The following is a 16,854-nucleotide window of genomic DNA, read 5'->3' as shown; positions in this document are numbered from 1 at the left end:
CCCCCCCCCAAAAGGAGGAAAAATGGTTGACTCGAAATATAAGATGGGGGCTTAATATTCAAGTGCCATGCCCTGCCAGGATCTGCACCCAATGTCCCCTCCGTCATGCCCTCCCCTGCCAAGTTCTGCACCCAGCCCCCTTTCCTCACTCCCTGCCAGGCTCTGCACCCTGTCCCACCTTCCTTCCCTGTACCCTTTTCCCCCTCTGGTTGTCTAGTGGTCGGCCTGCAGCAAGTCCGGGAGGGTGTCGGGTGGTCACTGGGTGATGACTCGAATATAGGACGAGACCCCCATTTTTGGGGCCATTTCTTGGCCCAAAAATCTCATCTTATATACAAGTATATACGGTATATAAATTTACTCTCTCATTTATTGCAGGTAAGCTGAAGCTGACTGCCTGGGTGTGCCCCAAGGACTGTGTTGAGAACCCAAGTCAAAATAGAGAGGTGGTGGGGGCAATCCAGCCAAATACAGAAACAGAAAAAACATTTAACCCTTTACGTAACTTGATATTGAACGAGAGCAACAGGCATTTGGAGATGCAGATCTCCCATAAGAGCCATAGAAGACACATGCCAAATAAAGGGCCCCAATCCAGTCTGGTTTTCAAGATTTCCACACCAAAGACGCATAAAACCTCTTTGCACACAGTGGAAACACTACGTGCAAACCAGTCTCATGTATATCCACTGGGGAAATCTTGAAAACACAACTCAGCTGAGGCCCTCAAGGGTCGTGGTTGCCCCACTCCTGATTTAAGCTCGTAGGAGCGGCACCTGAACCCCCCTATAAGGAAAGAAGCAAACTATGAGAAATTCCGGGTAAAGCTGGCCTCGCTCCTCTCTCTGCAGGAGTGTGAATTTCCAGATCTGCATTTAGAATACAATTCCCACCTCGTCTCCTCTTCTAACACACCTTCTCTCCCTTCTGAAGCTTTAGAAATCAGTCAGAGATTCGCAGACGACAGACACAGCTAGTCATTCACAGGTAACAGAGAAAATATAGGAGGCAGACTCTGGATAAGCCAAAGAACTGTTTAAATACCAGACAATAGATTTTTTTTTTAAAGGAGACACTCTGTCCTATCAAATCCCCTCAAATGCATTTCCAGGAATAAAAGGGGGTGGGGGGTGGCCATGAACCAGCTCACTCCCCTATGGACAGCTACATCACGCATTTTAAGTCCTCAGTGCAGAGTCGCTTCCGCTTGCCCAGCCGCGCCGCCTGGAGTCTCCGACATGGAGGTGGCGACTTCCTGCGAGTCCCGTCTCTTTCAGTCTTTTCATCTCTTGGCCCTACTGGTCCCTCGTGGAAAGTCTGAGATGTACCCGCCAGTGGTAGTCAGGATCAGTTGTAGTGATGGTTCAAAGACCCAGCGGTACCAGCAGTCAGAGAGGCTCGCACACCACTCGCCAAGCTCAGTGTCGTACCAATAAGAAAATGTGCAAATGCCAAACCCACCCCCCACTCCCACTTTGTGGCTGGATGAGGGGTGGGGGCTTGGCAGTGAAATTATACACCTATACAATATATATATATTTATATATATATATATATACACACATACACACGTTGTCAACTGGCAGCTTCAGGAAAAAAAAACCAGGGTGTGTGGGACTCCACCTGATCACATGACAACAGAGAGGGCAGGGCTCTACCCAATCACATGACAGAGGGGGGCGGGGCTCAGGTGCTGTCTTCCTTCTTGACCATGGTCATGTGATGCCTGCGTTGACAATGGCCCTTGTGTCTCATAAAGCTGTCCCGCCACATGAATTTCTTGCTGCAAACGTCGCACTCGTAGGGCTTCAGGCCGGTGTGGGTCTTCATGTGCTCCGTCAAGTGATGCTTCATCTTGAATTTCTTGTTGCAGACGGGGCAGTCAAAAGGCCGCAGGTTCAGGTGCATGTTTACGTGCCGGTCCCGCATGCTCTTGTGGGAAAAGGCCTTGCCGCAGTGGCACATGAAGATTTTGTTACTGTCGCCCACAGCCCCCCCGCCGCCGCTGCTATTGAGCTGAACTGCCCCGTGCTCCACGGGGGCCTGGGGCGGATACACCAGAATCTGGTTACCCTGCATGTCCATGGGCATGAGCGGCCGCTGCGAGAAGTGGCCGGGGCTCTCCTCGCCCACCTTGTAGGAGAAGTCCTCCGAGGACTCGCAGAAGTTGACCTGTTCCTCCAGCCGCTGATCACCGTGGACAGGGGTCTTGCTCTCCGGTGTTTCACTGGCGGTCAGCGTGCGGATGTTGCTGATGCTAAGAGGGTGCTCGATTCCTTCGGCCGGACCAGCGGCGTCCTGCGGCGGTGGGGCCGCCGGAGGGGCGGCATCCACGGGGTCCTCGTCCTCCTCGCAGGTCAGCACCAGGTCCTCCTGCGATTTCTCCTTCTTCACGTAGACCCACTGCTTCTGGGGCACGATACTGGGTTGCACGTAAGCGGGCCGCCGGAAGCTGCACTCCCCGTCACTCACATCGTCATCCGTTTCCAGGATAAACTTGCTGGTCTGGAATGAGTCGCTGTAACGCCTGCTACTTTTCTCCGCCAGGGTCCGTGACTGGAAGAGAATGTCATCATCGTTAGCTTCCGAGCCCTCTCGCTCCGTCCTGGGATATTTGCCATGCTCCAGGGCTCCGAAGTCCCGGGCCTCCCGGGGGCTGAAATAATTGCTACTGCTGGGAGACTGGTTCTCGCTGGCACGGCTAGAGTGAGCCCTCGAGGCGGCCCGGCCCTCCTTCAGCAGCTCCGAACACTTGTCCACGATGTGCCACATTTGCAAAACGCTGCCCACCGTCAGGTAGTTCACTATCTCATCCGTCACCATGCTCAGCTTCCCGGTGTAGGCCGAGCTCAGCACAGTCTCAAAGGCCACCGGGTCCATGACGTTGGGCAACACAATGGAATTCATGTTCTTGAGGAGGACCTGGTCATGAAAATACGGCGACGAGGCGGCCAGCACGGCCCGGTGGGCCTTGAAGACCTGACCCTGCACGTGGATGGAGATGTCGCAAAGCTTGCCTTCGATGCGCTGCTGGTTCAGGTTTTCCAGTAAGGCGCTGGTCATCTCGGGGAAGTCCACGTGCACGATGGCGCTGTAGGAATCCATTGCATGAGCCTCTAGAAAAGGAAAGAGAGGAATTAATAAGAAAAGGGCTCTTAATGTGTCTCCAGACTTCTGCATTTACATAATACTTCATCCCTCCCGATCGGTTTCACCTCCAGGACCTCTGTGCCTCCCCCTCCCCCAATGACCTCCTTATCACCAATTTCCCTCTTCTGTCTGCATCCTCTTCCCCCATGCCATCCCATCCCTAGGTGTCTATGTTCCGGGCCCCATCCCATCTCTTTTCCACTGGGGCAGGCTGGGAGTTGTATTCCTTCGGAGGTTTCTCTCCCAAGACTCCCTTGTGAAGAATCCCCCAGTCGTTGCAGGGAAGGTCAAGAGCCGCAGGTCCTTTCAAGACGTGACAGAGGCAGGTGACTTCTTATAGGCCAACTAATATTTCCGAGGCATCAGCTTTCAAGGACCAGAGTCCACTTTTTCAGATGTACGACGTGTAGTTCATGAGATGGGGAAATATTTGGGGGGAGGAAGGATACAGAGTGTAGAAAAGACATTGGACAGTACAGGGCTGAAGTTAGCAGCAGGGCTATGGAACTGGAATCGGAAGCAATTTTGGGTGGTCAGAGCCAGTAAAAATGTACTAACTCCAGCTTCAAAATAAAAACTTGCAGATAGCAGAAAATCGAGGAGTGACGCGTTGAAATTTGGTGCGGGAACCTTACAGCACTGGTGTGCGGAGGGGAGACCATCTTGGCACTGATGAAGTGCCTTGCGCTATAGCCAACAGTGTGACTGCGAACAAAGGAAGAAGCTTCCACCGTCTCCAGCAGTAGCCCGTTAATATGTCAAGTCTTTAAATGACGGCATGTGTGTTGTGTCAAATCAAGGGGTGATCCGACGGTAACTCTGGCTTTGGGGAACTAAGGCCAATGCAAGGCAGACTTCCACGATCTGTGTCCTGTGTATGGCAAATTTAGGCTGGGTCAGAGAGGGCTTCGATGGCAAATCCAACATTTGGAATGCGAGGACACGGTCAGCTGGACTGCTACAGGTTGTGTCCCTTATATGACGAGACAGACTGAGATAGGCTGGAGTAGGCTTCGATGGCAACTCCAGTAGTTGGAATATGACTTCAGGGCCGGGCCAACTTCTAAGGTTTATGTCTTAGAAATGGCAAAAAAGGAGCATGATCTCAGGGGTGATATGATAGAGGTCTATAAAAACAAAAACCCACTGTGGAGAAGTGATGTTCCTGAGATGGACTTTATTAAATTTGACAAACCGCAAAAAAAAAAACCTCTAGGACTCGGAGGTCTATAAAATACTGAGTGGAGTAGAGTGGAAAGGGTAGATGTGAATCGCTTGTTTACCGTTTCCAAAAATACTAGGACTAGGGTGCACACGATGAAGCTACTAAACAGTAGATTTAAAATATTTCTTCACACGTGTAATTAAACTCTGTAATTCGTTGCCAGAGAGTATGTGAAATCAGTTAGCTTAGCAGGGTTTAAAAAAGGTTTGGTTAATTTCCTAAAAGAAAAGTCCACAGGAATTATTAAGATGGACTTGGGGGGAATCCACTGCTTATTCCTAGGATAAGCAGCATAAAATCTGTTTTACTACTTGGGTCCTGGGTTGGCCACTGTTGGAACCAGGACACTGAGCTTGACGGACCTTCGGCTGTCCCAGTGTGAGTCAAGTCTAGGCCAGTGAAGCCATTGTGACCTCACTGCTGAGGCATTATGACATCACAAGCTCAGCTGTTTGGGGATTCCGCGGTGGAATGCTGCTATTCCTGGGGTTTCTGCCGGGTTCTTGGGACCCGGAGATGGGATGCTGGGCTCGATGGACCCTCGGTCTGTCCCAGTACGGCAGCTCTTATGTGAGCCAAGTCTAGGCCAGTGCAGCCATTGTGACCTCACTGCTGAGGCATTATGACATCACAAGCTCAGCTGTTTGGGGATTCCGCGGTGGAATACTGCTATTCCTGGGGTTTCTGCCGGGTTCTTGGGACCCGGAGATGGGATGCTGGGCTCGATGGACCCTCGGTCTGTCCCAGTACGGCAGCTCTTATGTGAGCCAAGTCTAGGCCAGTGCAGCCATTGTGACCTCACTGCTGAGGCATTATGACATCACAAGCTCAGCTGTTTGGGGATTCCGCGGTGGAATGTTGCTATTCCTGGGGTTTCTGCCGGGTTCTTGGGACCCGGAGATGGGATGCTGGGCTCGATGGACCCTCGGTCTGTCCCAGTACGGCAGCTCTTATGGTTGTACTGGGAGCTGTAGCCCCTCCTCCCCCGAGCTCCGGTCCTTCTCAGCCCTCCCCCGGCCGCGTTACCTGGGCGCCGCTCTGTCCCCCTGGCGCTGGCAGTGGCGGCGATCGCGCTGGAGCGGAGCCTCGCCTCTGCCCCGCTCCGCCGGAAACAGGAAGTGGCGTCACCGGAAGGCGGAAGAAGAATTCGGGAGGAGTTTTGGGGGGGGGATCTCGCTGCGAGCGCCGGACGGAGGTAACAAGGGTGGGGGTGGGGTGTTGGGAAGGAGAGAGGGAGGGGGGGAGGGATCCGGTGGCAGGAAAGAGAGATCGGAGGACCGGGGGAGGGGGAGATGCTTCACTTGAGCCCATGTGGCCGACTGCCTGCTTTGTCACTCGCCGCACTCGGGCCAGCGGCCGGCCCCGATCCCGAAGGGAGGCCTTGGCGCCAGTCCTGGATTTCTGCCAACCTCTCAGCCCGGTGCATTGTGGGTCCTGCTGCACCGATGTCAAGGAACACAATGGGCAAGTTTCAAAACCAGGACTGGCCGACGAGCCTCCCTTCTGGAATGGGTCACCTGGGCCGGTCCCTAAGGAACATGCAGGAGGCACATTTGCAGGGTTGTCACAATCTGCCTGCTGCATATTCATGGAATTGTATGCAAATTTGCATATGCATGGAGTTATATGCAAATCTGCCTCCTGCCTATGCATGGAGTTGTATGCAAATCTGCCTGCTGCATATGCATGGAGTTGTATGCAAATCAGTCTGCTGCATATTCATGGCATTGTATGCAAATTTGCATATGCATGGCGTTATATGCAAATCTGCCTCCTGCCTATGCATGGAGTTGTATGCAAATCAGTCTGCTGCATATTCATGGCATTGTATGCAAATTTGCCTAATGCATATTCATGGCTAGTTCATTAGCTTTGGAGCCACTGTGGCTGCTGATGACTAATGGCTTGGTGGGGCTCACCTGGTTGTCTCCTTTTAAGCAGTTCTTTCCACTCTGTTTAGGCTGAGCTGAACCTGAAGCTTTTGGGAAGAAATGGCTGATTTCTATGAGCTGCCGGCTATAGTTGCAGAGTTTTACAAAGACTCGGAATTCGTTAGTAAATCGGAGCAAGATATTAAGCTCAAGGCATCCTGCAAGGAATGTCACAAAGTGATAACAGGCTGCTGGAAGCCAAAACGCGTTACTTCCAACTTTGTAAGTCATGTGAAGGTGAGTGTCTGGGTTTTTTTAAATTTCTTTTTAAAAAAAATTGTAGTTTAGAAGATGATCATGAAAAATCAATTTTAGGTCTGTGCTGGAATGAGGTGTGCAGCTAATTTTATGAATGTTGCAAATTAACAAGTACAGTAGCTTCTCAGGTATCTGGTACCCAGTGGATGCCGGATAACTAGTTTCTGATTGCTTGAATAACTGTAAAAAATAGTTTTGTTTCCCTTCCCACTGCACTCTGTCATCCTCTCACCCCGACGTGTAGATCCAGCATCTCTTCCCCAAACCAGCAGAGACGGTCCTGACAGTCCCTCCCTCTATTCCCAAAGCAGCAGACCTGATCTTAACAAATTAGAAACATGATGGCAGATAAAGGCCAAATGACCCATCCACAGTAACCATTATCTCTTTCTCCGAGAAATCCTACGTGCCTAGCCCAGGCCCTCTTGAATTCAGACACAGTCTGTTTCCACCAACTCTTCCGGGACACGGTTCCACGCATTAAGAACATAAGAACATAAGAAGCGCCATCTCCGGATCAGACCTTCGGTCCATCAAGTCCGGCGATCCGCACACGCGGAGGCCCTGCTAGGTATTCACCTGGCTTATTTTATAGCCAACCATATCTTTATATGCCTATCTCAAGGAGATATGCATCTAGTTTGCTTTTGAAACCTAGGACTGTCGATTCCGCAATAATCTCCCCTGGGAGAGTATTCCAGATGTCAACCACTCTCTGTGTGAAGCAGAACTTCCTGACATTAGTCCTGAACTTGCCCCCCCTTAGCTTCATTTCATGTCCTCTTGTCCGTGTCAAATTGGACATTGTAAATAATCTTCTCTGCTCTATTTTGTCAATTCCTTTCAGTATTTTGAAGGTCTCGATCATATCCCCACGCAGTCTCCTTTTCTCAAGGGAGAACAATCCCAGTGTTTTAAGTCGATCCTCATATTCCAGTTTCTCCATACCCTTCACTAGTTTAGTTGCTCGTCTCTGCACCCTCTCCAGCAGTTTTATATCCTTCTTTAGGTAGGGAGACCAATGTTGGACGCAGTATTCCAAGTGGGGTCTGACCATTGCCCTATAAAGCGGCATTATAACTTTCTCCGATCTACTCGAGATTCCTTTCTTTATCATGCCCAACATTCTATTTGCCTTATTTGCCGCTGCCACGCATTGTGCCGACGGCTTCAGGGTCCTATCTATCAGTACACCCAGATCTCTTTCTTGTTCACTTTTCCCCAGAGTTGCACCTGACATTCTGTACTCGTATTCCTTATTTTTACTGCCTAAATGCATTACCTTGCATTTCTCCACGTTGAACTTCATCTGCCATTTCTCCGCCCATTTTTCTAACCGACACAAATCGCTCTGGAGTTCCTCACTGTCCTCCTGCGATCTAATTGCCCGGCAGAGTTTTGTGTCGTCTGCAAACTTGATGATCTCACTGGATGTTCCGTTTTCCAGGTCATTGATATAAATATTAAAAAGGATCGGCCCAAGTACCGAGCCCTGGGGCACACCACTAGTCACTCTCTCCCAGTCGGAGAACTTCCCATTTATGCCCACTCTCTGCTTTCGGTTTTCCAGCCATTTGCCTATCCATCTTTGTATATCTCCCTCTATGCCATGGCTTTGTAGCTTCCTGAGAAGTCTTTCGTGTGGAACTTTGTCAAATGCTTTCTGGAAGTCCAAGTATATTATGTCCACCGGCTTTCCACTATCAATTTGCTCATTCACGGTCTCAAAGAATTGGAGTAAATTCGTCAGACACGATTTCCCTTTCCTGAATCCATGTTGACTGGGTTTCATCAAGTCGTGTGTGTCCAAGTGCTGAACTATGCTGTCCTTGATCAGTGATTCAATCATCTTGCCGGGGACAGACGTAAGACTCACAGGTCTATAGTTGCCCGGTTCTCCTCTCGATCCTTTTTTGAAAATTGGCGTGACGTTCGCTTTCCTCCAGTCGTCTGGTATCTGACCAGTTCTGATTGACAGGTTTGCAAGTTTTTGCAATAACTCTCCAATTTCAATCTTCAATTCCTTCAAGACTCTCGGGTGAATTTCATCCGGTCCAGGTGATTTGTCACTTTTAAGTTTGTCGATCTGATAGTATATCTGGGCTAAGTCCACTTCAACTGTGGTGAGGCTGTCTTCTATTTCTCCTGCAAACACTTTCTCCGCTTCAGGTATTGTTGAGGTGTCCTCCTTCGTAAAAACGGACGCAAAGAAGGAATTTAGTTTGTCTGCGATTTGTTTATCTTCCTTGATGTACCCTTTTCTTCCCTTGTCGTCCAGGGGTCCCACTGCCTCTTTTGCAGGTTTTTTTCCCTTTCACGTATCTAAAGAAGGGCTTGAAGTTTTTGGCCTCCCGGGCTATTTTTTCCTCATAGTCCTGTTTTGCTTCCCTCACCGCCTTGTGACATTTCTTCTGTTCATCTTTATGTTTGTTCCAGGCTTCGGTTGTCTTCGTGCATTTCCATTTTTTGAAAGAGTCCTTCTTTACCTTTATGGCTTCCTTCACCTGTATGGTAAGCCATGCCGGTTCTCTTTTGCCTTTAGTTCTCCGATCTTTGGAAATCCTCGTATTACTCCGGCGCCTATCACCTCTTAACTTCATCCTATGCCCTCTCATTGCAGAGATTCATTTCAAATGAAAGAAACTCGACTCATGCACATTTATATTACATAGATATTTAAATGTCTCCATCATATCTCCCCTCTCCCGCCTTTCCTCCAAAGTATACAGATTGAGATCTTTAAGTCTGTCCCCATACACCTTATGATGAAGACCACACACCATTTTAGTAGCCTTCCTCAGGACCAACTCCATCTTTTTTATATCTTTTTGAAGGTATTGGACACAATACCAGAATTGGACACAATATTCTAAATGAGGTCTCACCAGAGGCATCAATACCTCCTTTTTCCTACTGGCCATACCTCTCCCTCTGCAATCTAGCATCCTTCTAGCGTTCGCTGTCACCTTTTCAACCTGATCATCACATACAATCACACCCACGTCCCACTGATTCATCATGCACATAAGTTCTTCACCTCCTAAACTGTACTGTTTCCTCGGGTTTTTGCAGCCCAAATGCATGACCTTACATTTCTTAGTATTAAATTTTAGCTGCCACATTTCAGACCATTCTTCAAGCTTTGCCAGATCTTCATGTTATTCACACCATCTGGTACGTCTACTCTATTGTGGTATCATACGCAAAGAGGCAATCTTACCCAACAACCATAAGAACATAAGCAGTGCCTCCGCTGGGTCAGACCATAGGTCCATCCTGCCCAGCAGTCCGCTCCCGCGGCGGCCCAAACAGGTCACGACCTGTCTAAATCACCAGAAGGGGCCCCCATGCCTCCTTGGTTTCCTAATTGAGTCCTATCTTCCTATCAAAGTCCTAGCCCTCCGGTCTTGCACCTGCACGACCTGGTTGGGTTTCTACATTTATTTTCTGGTTAGCTTTCTCAGTATCCCACAATCCCTTTATCCCTCAGGAATCCATCCAGTCTCTGTTTGAATCCCTGTACCGTACTCTGCCTGATCACTTCCTCCGGTAGCGCATTCCAAGTGTCCACGACCCTCTGGGTGAAAAAAAACTTCCTTGCATTCGTTTTGAACCTATCTCCCTTCAGTTTCTCCGAATGCCCCCTCGTACCTGTTGTCCCCTTCAGCCTGAAGAATCTGTCCCTATCCACCCTCTCTATGCCCCTCATGATCTTGAAGGTCTCTATCATATCACCCCTGAGCCTCCTTTTTTCCAGAGAGAAGAGCCCCAGCCTATCCAACCTCTCAGCATATGGGTAGTGTTCCAGCCCTCTTACCAGTTTCGTTGCTCTCCTTTGGACTCTCTCAAGTACCTCCATGTCTTTCTTGAGGTACGGCGACCAATATTGAACGCAGCATTCCAGATGCGGACGCACCATCACTCGATACAGTGGCATGATGACTTCCCGCGTCCTGGTAGTTATGCCCCTCTTTATGATGCCCAGCATTCTGTTGGCTTTTTTTGAGGCCACTGCGCACTGTGCAGATGACTTCAGTGATGCATCCACCAGCACACCCAAGTCTCTCTCAAGATTGCTTTCTCCCAACAATGCCCCCCCCCCAATTTGTAGTTGAACAACGGGTTCTTTTTCCCTATATGCATAACCTTGCATTTTTCCACATTAAACCACATTAACCCTTCAGCAATATCATTTATAAAAATGTTAAAAAGAACAGGCCCAAGAACAGAACCTTGAGGCACAGCATTGGTAACATCCCTTTCCTCAGAGCGAGCTCCAGCCAGCCCCATTGCTTTGTCTACCTTTATTTTAGCTAGCTCCTCAGGAACACAACCCTCTGGAAATCGATCAGGGTCTATTATTCCTCCATCCCTATTCACATTTGTCTTCTGTGGTTCTGTTCCCAGAGCTTCAGCCCTGAACACAGAAGAGAAATATTTAAGCAATTTGGCCTTTTCTTTATCAACTTTTACATATTCCTCCCCTTCAGCTTTGTGTCTCACAATGCCACTTTTTGCACTTCTTCCTATCACTACTATATCCCCATTTTACCGTGTCAGTTATTTTTTCTTCCATTTGCATCTTTGCTTTCCTGACCACCACCCCCTTCATTCCTGAAGCAGCAGAGCCGGTCCTGTCAACCCCCTCCCTCCCTCCCTCTGTTCCCAAAATAGCAGAGCCAGTCCTGACAACTCCCCCCCCCTCACTCACTCACCTGAAGCAGTAGCGGCAGCCAGCAAGCAGAGGAAGCACCAGTAACCAGGCAATTTCTGGCCAGCCCTAGCACGGCCTTTCCTCTACTGCTGATGCCTCTGGGACTGGAGGGAGGGGGTATTAGGGCAGGAGCACGACTTTGGATGTTGTCTGAGGAGTGCGGGAGACAATTTTTTTTCTGGTTGGTTGAGTGCCGGTTAACTGAGAGTCTACTGTATTTTAAACCAAATACATTCTTGCTCATGACATAGTTTAAATCTAAAGCTGTTTTCTCTAGACTTTGGTTTTAGATAATTTAGCAGTTCGATTTTATCTTTTAGGTTTGTTCACCAATTGCATTCAAGTCTTTTGAAGACATAAAGGCATCCCGTAAAAGAAGACTTTTAGATATAAACTCATCACCTGTCTCTATCAAAACGTTTCCTACAGTCAAAGATGAGGTGACAACGCAACATGGAAAGATAACCGGTGGTATAGCAAATTATCTTATAGCATCAATGCATCCAGTACAAGAAACTGAAACGGAAGGAGTCATCGAATTGCCAGCTGTAGTTACAGAGTTTTACAGAGACTCAGAATTTGTTAGCAAATCGGAACAAGATGTTAAGTTAAAAGCATCCTGCAAGGAATGTCACAAAGTGATAACAGGCAACTGGAAGCCAACACGTGTTACTTCTAACTTTATCAGTCACATAAAGGTGAGGGGTTTTTTTTTTTAAAGTTTCGATTTGTTTAAAAAATGACGAGCTTTTACAAAGTCACATGGCAATCATTCTGACGTTCATTAATTCCCTATGGATGTTGGAGCGATTACCGCAGGTGCTAGTGCGGCTTTGTAAAAGGGGAGGGGTATACCCCCAAGCGCTAAATGCTACAATGCTCACAGAATTCCTATGAGCGTCGAAGCATTTAGTGCCCCGGTAGAAACAGCTTAGTAAAAGATGGCTGTGGTTTGTAACATGACAGTGCAAAATCAAATTATTTTTGTGTTGGAATGGATACACAGCTAATTTTATGTATGCTCTTAACAAAACACATTGTTTCAGCACATGACATAATCCAGGATCTGGAGAAAAAAAATTTCATTTTAATTTATCATTTTGATTTTATCTTTTTTTTTTTTTTTAGGTTTGTTCACCAGTTGCCTTCAAGACTTTTGAAGACACAAAGGCGTCCCGTAAAAGAAAACTTTCAGATACAAACTCTTTACCCGTCTCTATCACAACCTTTCCTGCAGCCAAAGATGAGATGACAACGCAACATGAAAAGATAACGGGTTCTATAGCAAAATATCTTATAGCATCACTGCGCCCGATATCAGAAATTGAAGATGAAGGATTCACTGAGTTACTGTCTACTTTGACTCCTTCTTATCATCCACCAGGTAGGAAGGAAATGCAATCTGCAGTGCTAGCAAAGTGTGAACATGTCGTGACTGCGCTGAAGTCGGAACTGAACTCTGTGATCTACTGCTCAGGACAAGCCGACATATGGTCGACTCAAAGGATGCATGAATATTTTGGTATGATTGTGTCATACATCCAGTCTGGCAGTTTAAGAACCAGACTACTTGCATGTAGACAGTTTCTCGGAAGTCATACTGGGGAGCAGATTGCCAATATGTTTAGTTCTGTGGCTAAGGAATTTCGAATAACTCACACCTTGTCTGCCCTGGTTACCGACAATTCCACCGACAATAGCGTTATGTGCTATGCCCAAGCAGACGTCTCAGAAGTTCTTATAAGACTTGGCATAGAGTGGGAACTTGTGCAGGAAGGTATTACATTTGTCTTGCCCATTCGCCATTCTTGCATAGCCTGCACACTGCAACTGGTCGTTGATGATGGGTTGAAGGAAGGAGTGGACAAGATTCAGCAACTGCTAGGAAAGTGTAAGAAGCTGGAATCAAGCATAAACACATCAGGAAAAGAAACTGAAAAAATTGAAAATAAAGCACAGCATCACATTCCGGCTGCCAACACAACATGTTGGAACAGCATGTTTTCAATGGTTGAAGCCATAGTGAAGATTGAATCAGCTCACCATGGATTGTTGTTGCAAATTACTGATGAGCTTGATTCCAGTGTCAGACTTACTGCCAAAGACATAGCAACATTGAAAGAGCTGCATGCATTGCTGGAGCCAATCGCAACAGCTACTCATAGGCTTGAAGTGGAAAGTGTTCCAACAAGTGGCATGGTGTTGCCAACTGTCATCGGACTGTCGAAGGCTCTGGATGAGGTGCAAACACCATATTGCAACTCTGTTAAAACAGGTCTGATGAACTCACTCGCCCATCGGCTTGATTACGTTAAGTCTGACGACCACTTTATTTTGTCGGCCATTCTTGATCCACGTTTCAAACTGAAGTGGACAAGTGGGCCTGAAGAAGAACTCATGGCCAAGTCTCGAATCACAGAGCACATGAACTGTATTTATCTCACTGGTCAGCCAATACGATTAACTGATGTGGCACCAGGAGAGTTTGCAGAAGATGGCTTGTTTGGCTTCATGGCTACACACGGAGATTTTAAACGGTCCTCCTCAACTGCCAACGAAATCGATGGCTATTTGGCTGATGTATCAACAACAGATGCATTGGCATTTTGGTTGGCAAACAAAGACAGATATCCTCGACTCTATAGACTTCACTTGAAACATCACAGTGTTCCTGCAACTTCATCTGCTTTGGAACGATGTTTTAGTTCTGCTGGGTACGTTGCCAGTGCTCGTCGATTCAACTTATCTGATGAGTTGTTGGAAAATTTTCTGATTGCAAAATGCAACAAAGACTTATTGTAGATACTAGGCTGTATTTGCTAGACTGTTGAAACTGAATAGCTAATCTTTAAATGCAACTTTTGCATTGTTCTTTGAAACAACATTTAGAAAGGTCAATTAGCTAATTGTAATGATAATCGGTTATTAACGTACCTAATTCAAATTCTTCACAGTAGGAAAAAAATCCTAATTCAAATTAATTATACATTTTATAAATTAGTCCCAGCTCTGCTGTTGGGGTTGTGTGGGAGCTGCCTGGGGGAAGAACACATGGCCTATCTTTGGAAATCCCTAAGGAGAGAGCTTCCTTCTATCTTGTCTCTTCCCATTCAGTTCAGTCCAGAACGGCGGTTGGTCATCGGCCTTGGATGTGTCCAGTGAAGGCATAACAAGTCTGTGAAGTGTCTCCTAGACTCATTCGATAACACCCAAGATTACACCTGTACTCATTTCCCACACTTGCCACCACTGAAACTAATACATACATGATCTTTATATTGCGCTGTTATTGTGATTTTGAAAATGAATTTTCCCTTTTAAGCACTTTGAAGATAATTTCATGAAGCATTTTCTGGGTCAGAGGTATGTTCTACCTGTGAAAGGAGAAATTAGGTTCTTTCCTGCTAATTTACTTTCTTTTAGCTTCTCCAGACCAGTAGAGGTTAATCTTTACGAATGGGTATATATCCAATCATGACCAGCAGGTGGAGACAGAAAACAAAACTGGAATAGTATATAAAATATCCCTTTCTCCTCATCAGTCTGCCGAATAGCCAAGCAGAACTAAGAACTGGAAACAGAAATAAACAATACTCCGAACAGGAGTAACAACTAACATACCCAAATGCTGTTGAAAAATGCAGAGGAGATACCAGAAGGAAAATGTCCCCACAGCTCATCAGCTAAGCCAGCCTAGCCATAGCTGCTATTCTTTAATAGTCCCCGACCCTAGAAAAATACTAGAACCTGCAGTAAAAAACAAAACTACCCGCACAACAGCCCCAACACAACAACAGACGGGGTGAGGACCTCTACTGGTCTAGAGAAGCTAAAAGAAAGTAAATTAGCAGGTAAGAGCCTAATTTCTCCTTCTTTAGCACTCTCCAGACCAATAGAGGTTAATCTGTACGAATGGGATGTACCAAAGCAGTCCCCATCACGGGCGGGACACGCTCACCGAACACTGCATCCCGACACGCCTGAACATCTACCCGGTAGTGCCTGAGAAAAGAATGCAAGGAAGACCAAACCGCAGCCTTACAAATGTCCACTGGAGACACGAGCGAAGACTCAGCCCAAGAACCGCCTGACCCCGAGTGGAATGAGCCTTAAGAAATTCCAGGACAGGCTTCTGCCTCAGAAGATAAGCGGAAGCAATAGTTTCCGTGATCCAGCGCGCAATAGTAGCCGTAGAAGCGCCAGCCCCCCCTACGAGGACTCTCAGAAGGACCAAGAGACAATCTGATTTCCTGATCTCCTGGGTCCGCTGCACATAAGAGCAAAGGGCCCAATCAACATCCAACTTGCGCAGCTGACTTTGCTCAGAAGAGCCCTCCCGACTACCCAACACCAGGAGGACTACAGATTGACATGAAAAGGAGAAACTACTTTTGGCAGAAAGGAAGGAATAGGCTGCAAGACAACCCGCTCCCTAGAAAATTCCAAGAAAGGAGCCCTAACAAGAGAAAGCCTGCAGCTCAGAAACACACCTAGCTGAAGTATTGGCCACCAAAAAAGACTGCCTTCAGAGTAAGGTCTGTCAAAGAGCAGCCACCCAACGGTTCAAAAGGCAGGCGCACCAGAACAGACAGAACCAGATTGAGATCCCAAGATGGAACAGAGGGCCGCATGGGAAGCCTGATTAACTTGGCCGCCCGCAAAAAGCAAATCACATCAGGAATGGCTGTCAAACGCTGACCTTTCACGAATCCACGAAAGGCTGACAAGGCTCCAAGCTGAACCCGGAGAGAAGACCAAGCCATTCCCCTATCCAGGCCATCCTGCAAGATCTCTAGGAGGGTAGGCAGGGGAGCGCGAAAAGAGACTACTCCCCACCCCTGGCACTACCCCTCAAAGAGACGCCAAACCCGCACATAATCCCGAGAGGTAGAAAGCCACGAGGACCCCAAGAGAGTAGAGATCACCTTATCTGAATACCCCTTCTTACATAGGCGACTCCTTGCAAGAGCCAAGCCATAAGACAGAAGGGAGTCGGATCGAACATGGGAAGGGGACCCTGCATCAGAAGGTCGTCCAAGAGAAGCAGAGGAAGAGGATCCGCCACCAGATGCCTCACCAGATCCACGTACCACGGATGTCGAGGCCAATCCAGAGCCATCAGAACCACGAGACCCAGATGGTGAACAATGCGGAGAATAACTCTGCCCACTAATGGCCACGGAGGGAACACTTACAACAGCCCCTCCATTGGCCATGGTTGAACCAGAGCATCCAGATGCTCGTCCAGACTGTCCCTGCGACGACTGAAGAAGTGGGCACTTTGGCATTGCCACTCGTGGCCATCAGGTCCATCAGGGGCTGACCCCCAAGCCTGCACTATCCACTGAAAGGCCACGGGGCTGAGACACCACTCTCCGGGATCTAAGATGTGATGACTGAGGAAGTCTGCCTGAACATTCTCCACCCCGGCTATATGAGAGGTTGAGAGGTCCTGAAGAGGTGACTCCACTCAGAGCATGAGCCAAGCCGCCTCCTGCGCCACCTGAGCACTCTTGGTGCCTCCCTGACGATTGACATAAGCCACCGCCGTGGCATTGTCTCACAGAACTCAGACC

General features: G+C 47.9%; 2 protein-coding genes across 3 annotated transcripts; one reads left to right on the top strand and one right to left on the bottom strand.

The window, feature by feature from the left end:
• Positions 1-1,020: 1,020 nt before the first annotated feature.
• ZBTB22 (zinc finger and BTB domain containing 22) lies at positions 1,021-5,559 on the bottom strand. Its single transcript, XM_033925021.1, has 2 exons — positions 5,402-5,559; positions 1,021-3,116 (listed from the first exon to the last, which is right to left on the bottom strand). Exon 2 carries the CDS (start codon positions 3,103-3,105, stop codon positions 1,687-1,689), a length of 1,419 nt encoding a protein of 472 aa, XP_033780912.1. The 5' UTR covers positions 3,106-3,116; positions 5,402-5,559; the 3' UTR covers positions 1,021-1,686.
• Positions 5,517-15,644, top strand: LOC117350618 (zinc finger BED domain-containing protein DAYSLEEPER-like). 2 transcript variants are annotated; one of them, XM_033925019.1, is made up of 4 exons: positions 5,517-5,570; positions 6,336-6,528; positions 11,599-11,976; positions 12,407-15,644. In XM_033925019.1, the coding sequence occupies exons 2-4, from the start codon at positions 6,367-6,369 to the stop codon at positions 14,078-14,080; spliced, it is 2,214 nt and encodes a 737-aa protein (XP_033780910.1). In that variant the 5' UTR covers positions 5,517-5,570; positions 6,336-6,366; the 3' UTR covers positions 14,081-15,644. The 2 variants fall into 2 exon arrangements, with proteins under 2 accessions (XP_033780910.1, XP_033780909.1); XM_033925018.1 differs by having other exon boundaries at positions 6,336-6,543.
• The last annotated feature ends 1,210 nt before the right edge of the window (positions 15,645-16,854 follow it).

The sequence above is a fragment of the Geotrypetes seraphini genome, chromosome 16, assembly GCF_902459505.1.
Source record: "Geotrypetes seraphini chromosome 16, aGeoSer1.1, whole genome shotgun sequence".
NCBI classification, from domain to species: Eukaryota; Metazoa; Chordata; class Amphibia; order Gymnophiona; family Dermophiidae; genus Geotrypetes; species Geotrypetes seraphini.
The sequence above is the reverse complement of the archived record's forward strand: the minus strand, read 5'-3'. Positions and strand labels throughout refer to the sequence as shown.

Excerpts from the sequence above, each read along its gene's own strand:
- LOC117350618 (XM_033925018.1), top strand. The coding sequence starts at position 6,367 with ATGGCTGATTTCTATGAGCTGCCGGCTATAGTTGCAGAGTTTTACAAA. Across the intron at positions 6,544-11,598 it reads ACTTTGTAAGTCATGTGAAG|GTTTGTTCACCAATTGCATT; the intron begins GTGAGTGTCTGG and ends TTTATCTTTTAG. Across the intron at positions 11,977-12,406 it reads ACTTTATCAGTCACATAAAG|GTTTGTTCACCAGTTGCCTT; the intron begins GTGAGGGGTTTT and ends TTTTTTTTTTAG.
- ZBTB22 (XM_033925021.1), bottom strand. The coding sequence starts at position 3,105 with ATGGATTCCTACAGCGCCATCGTGCACGTGGACTTCCCCGAGATGACC.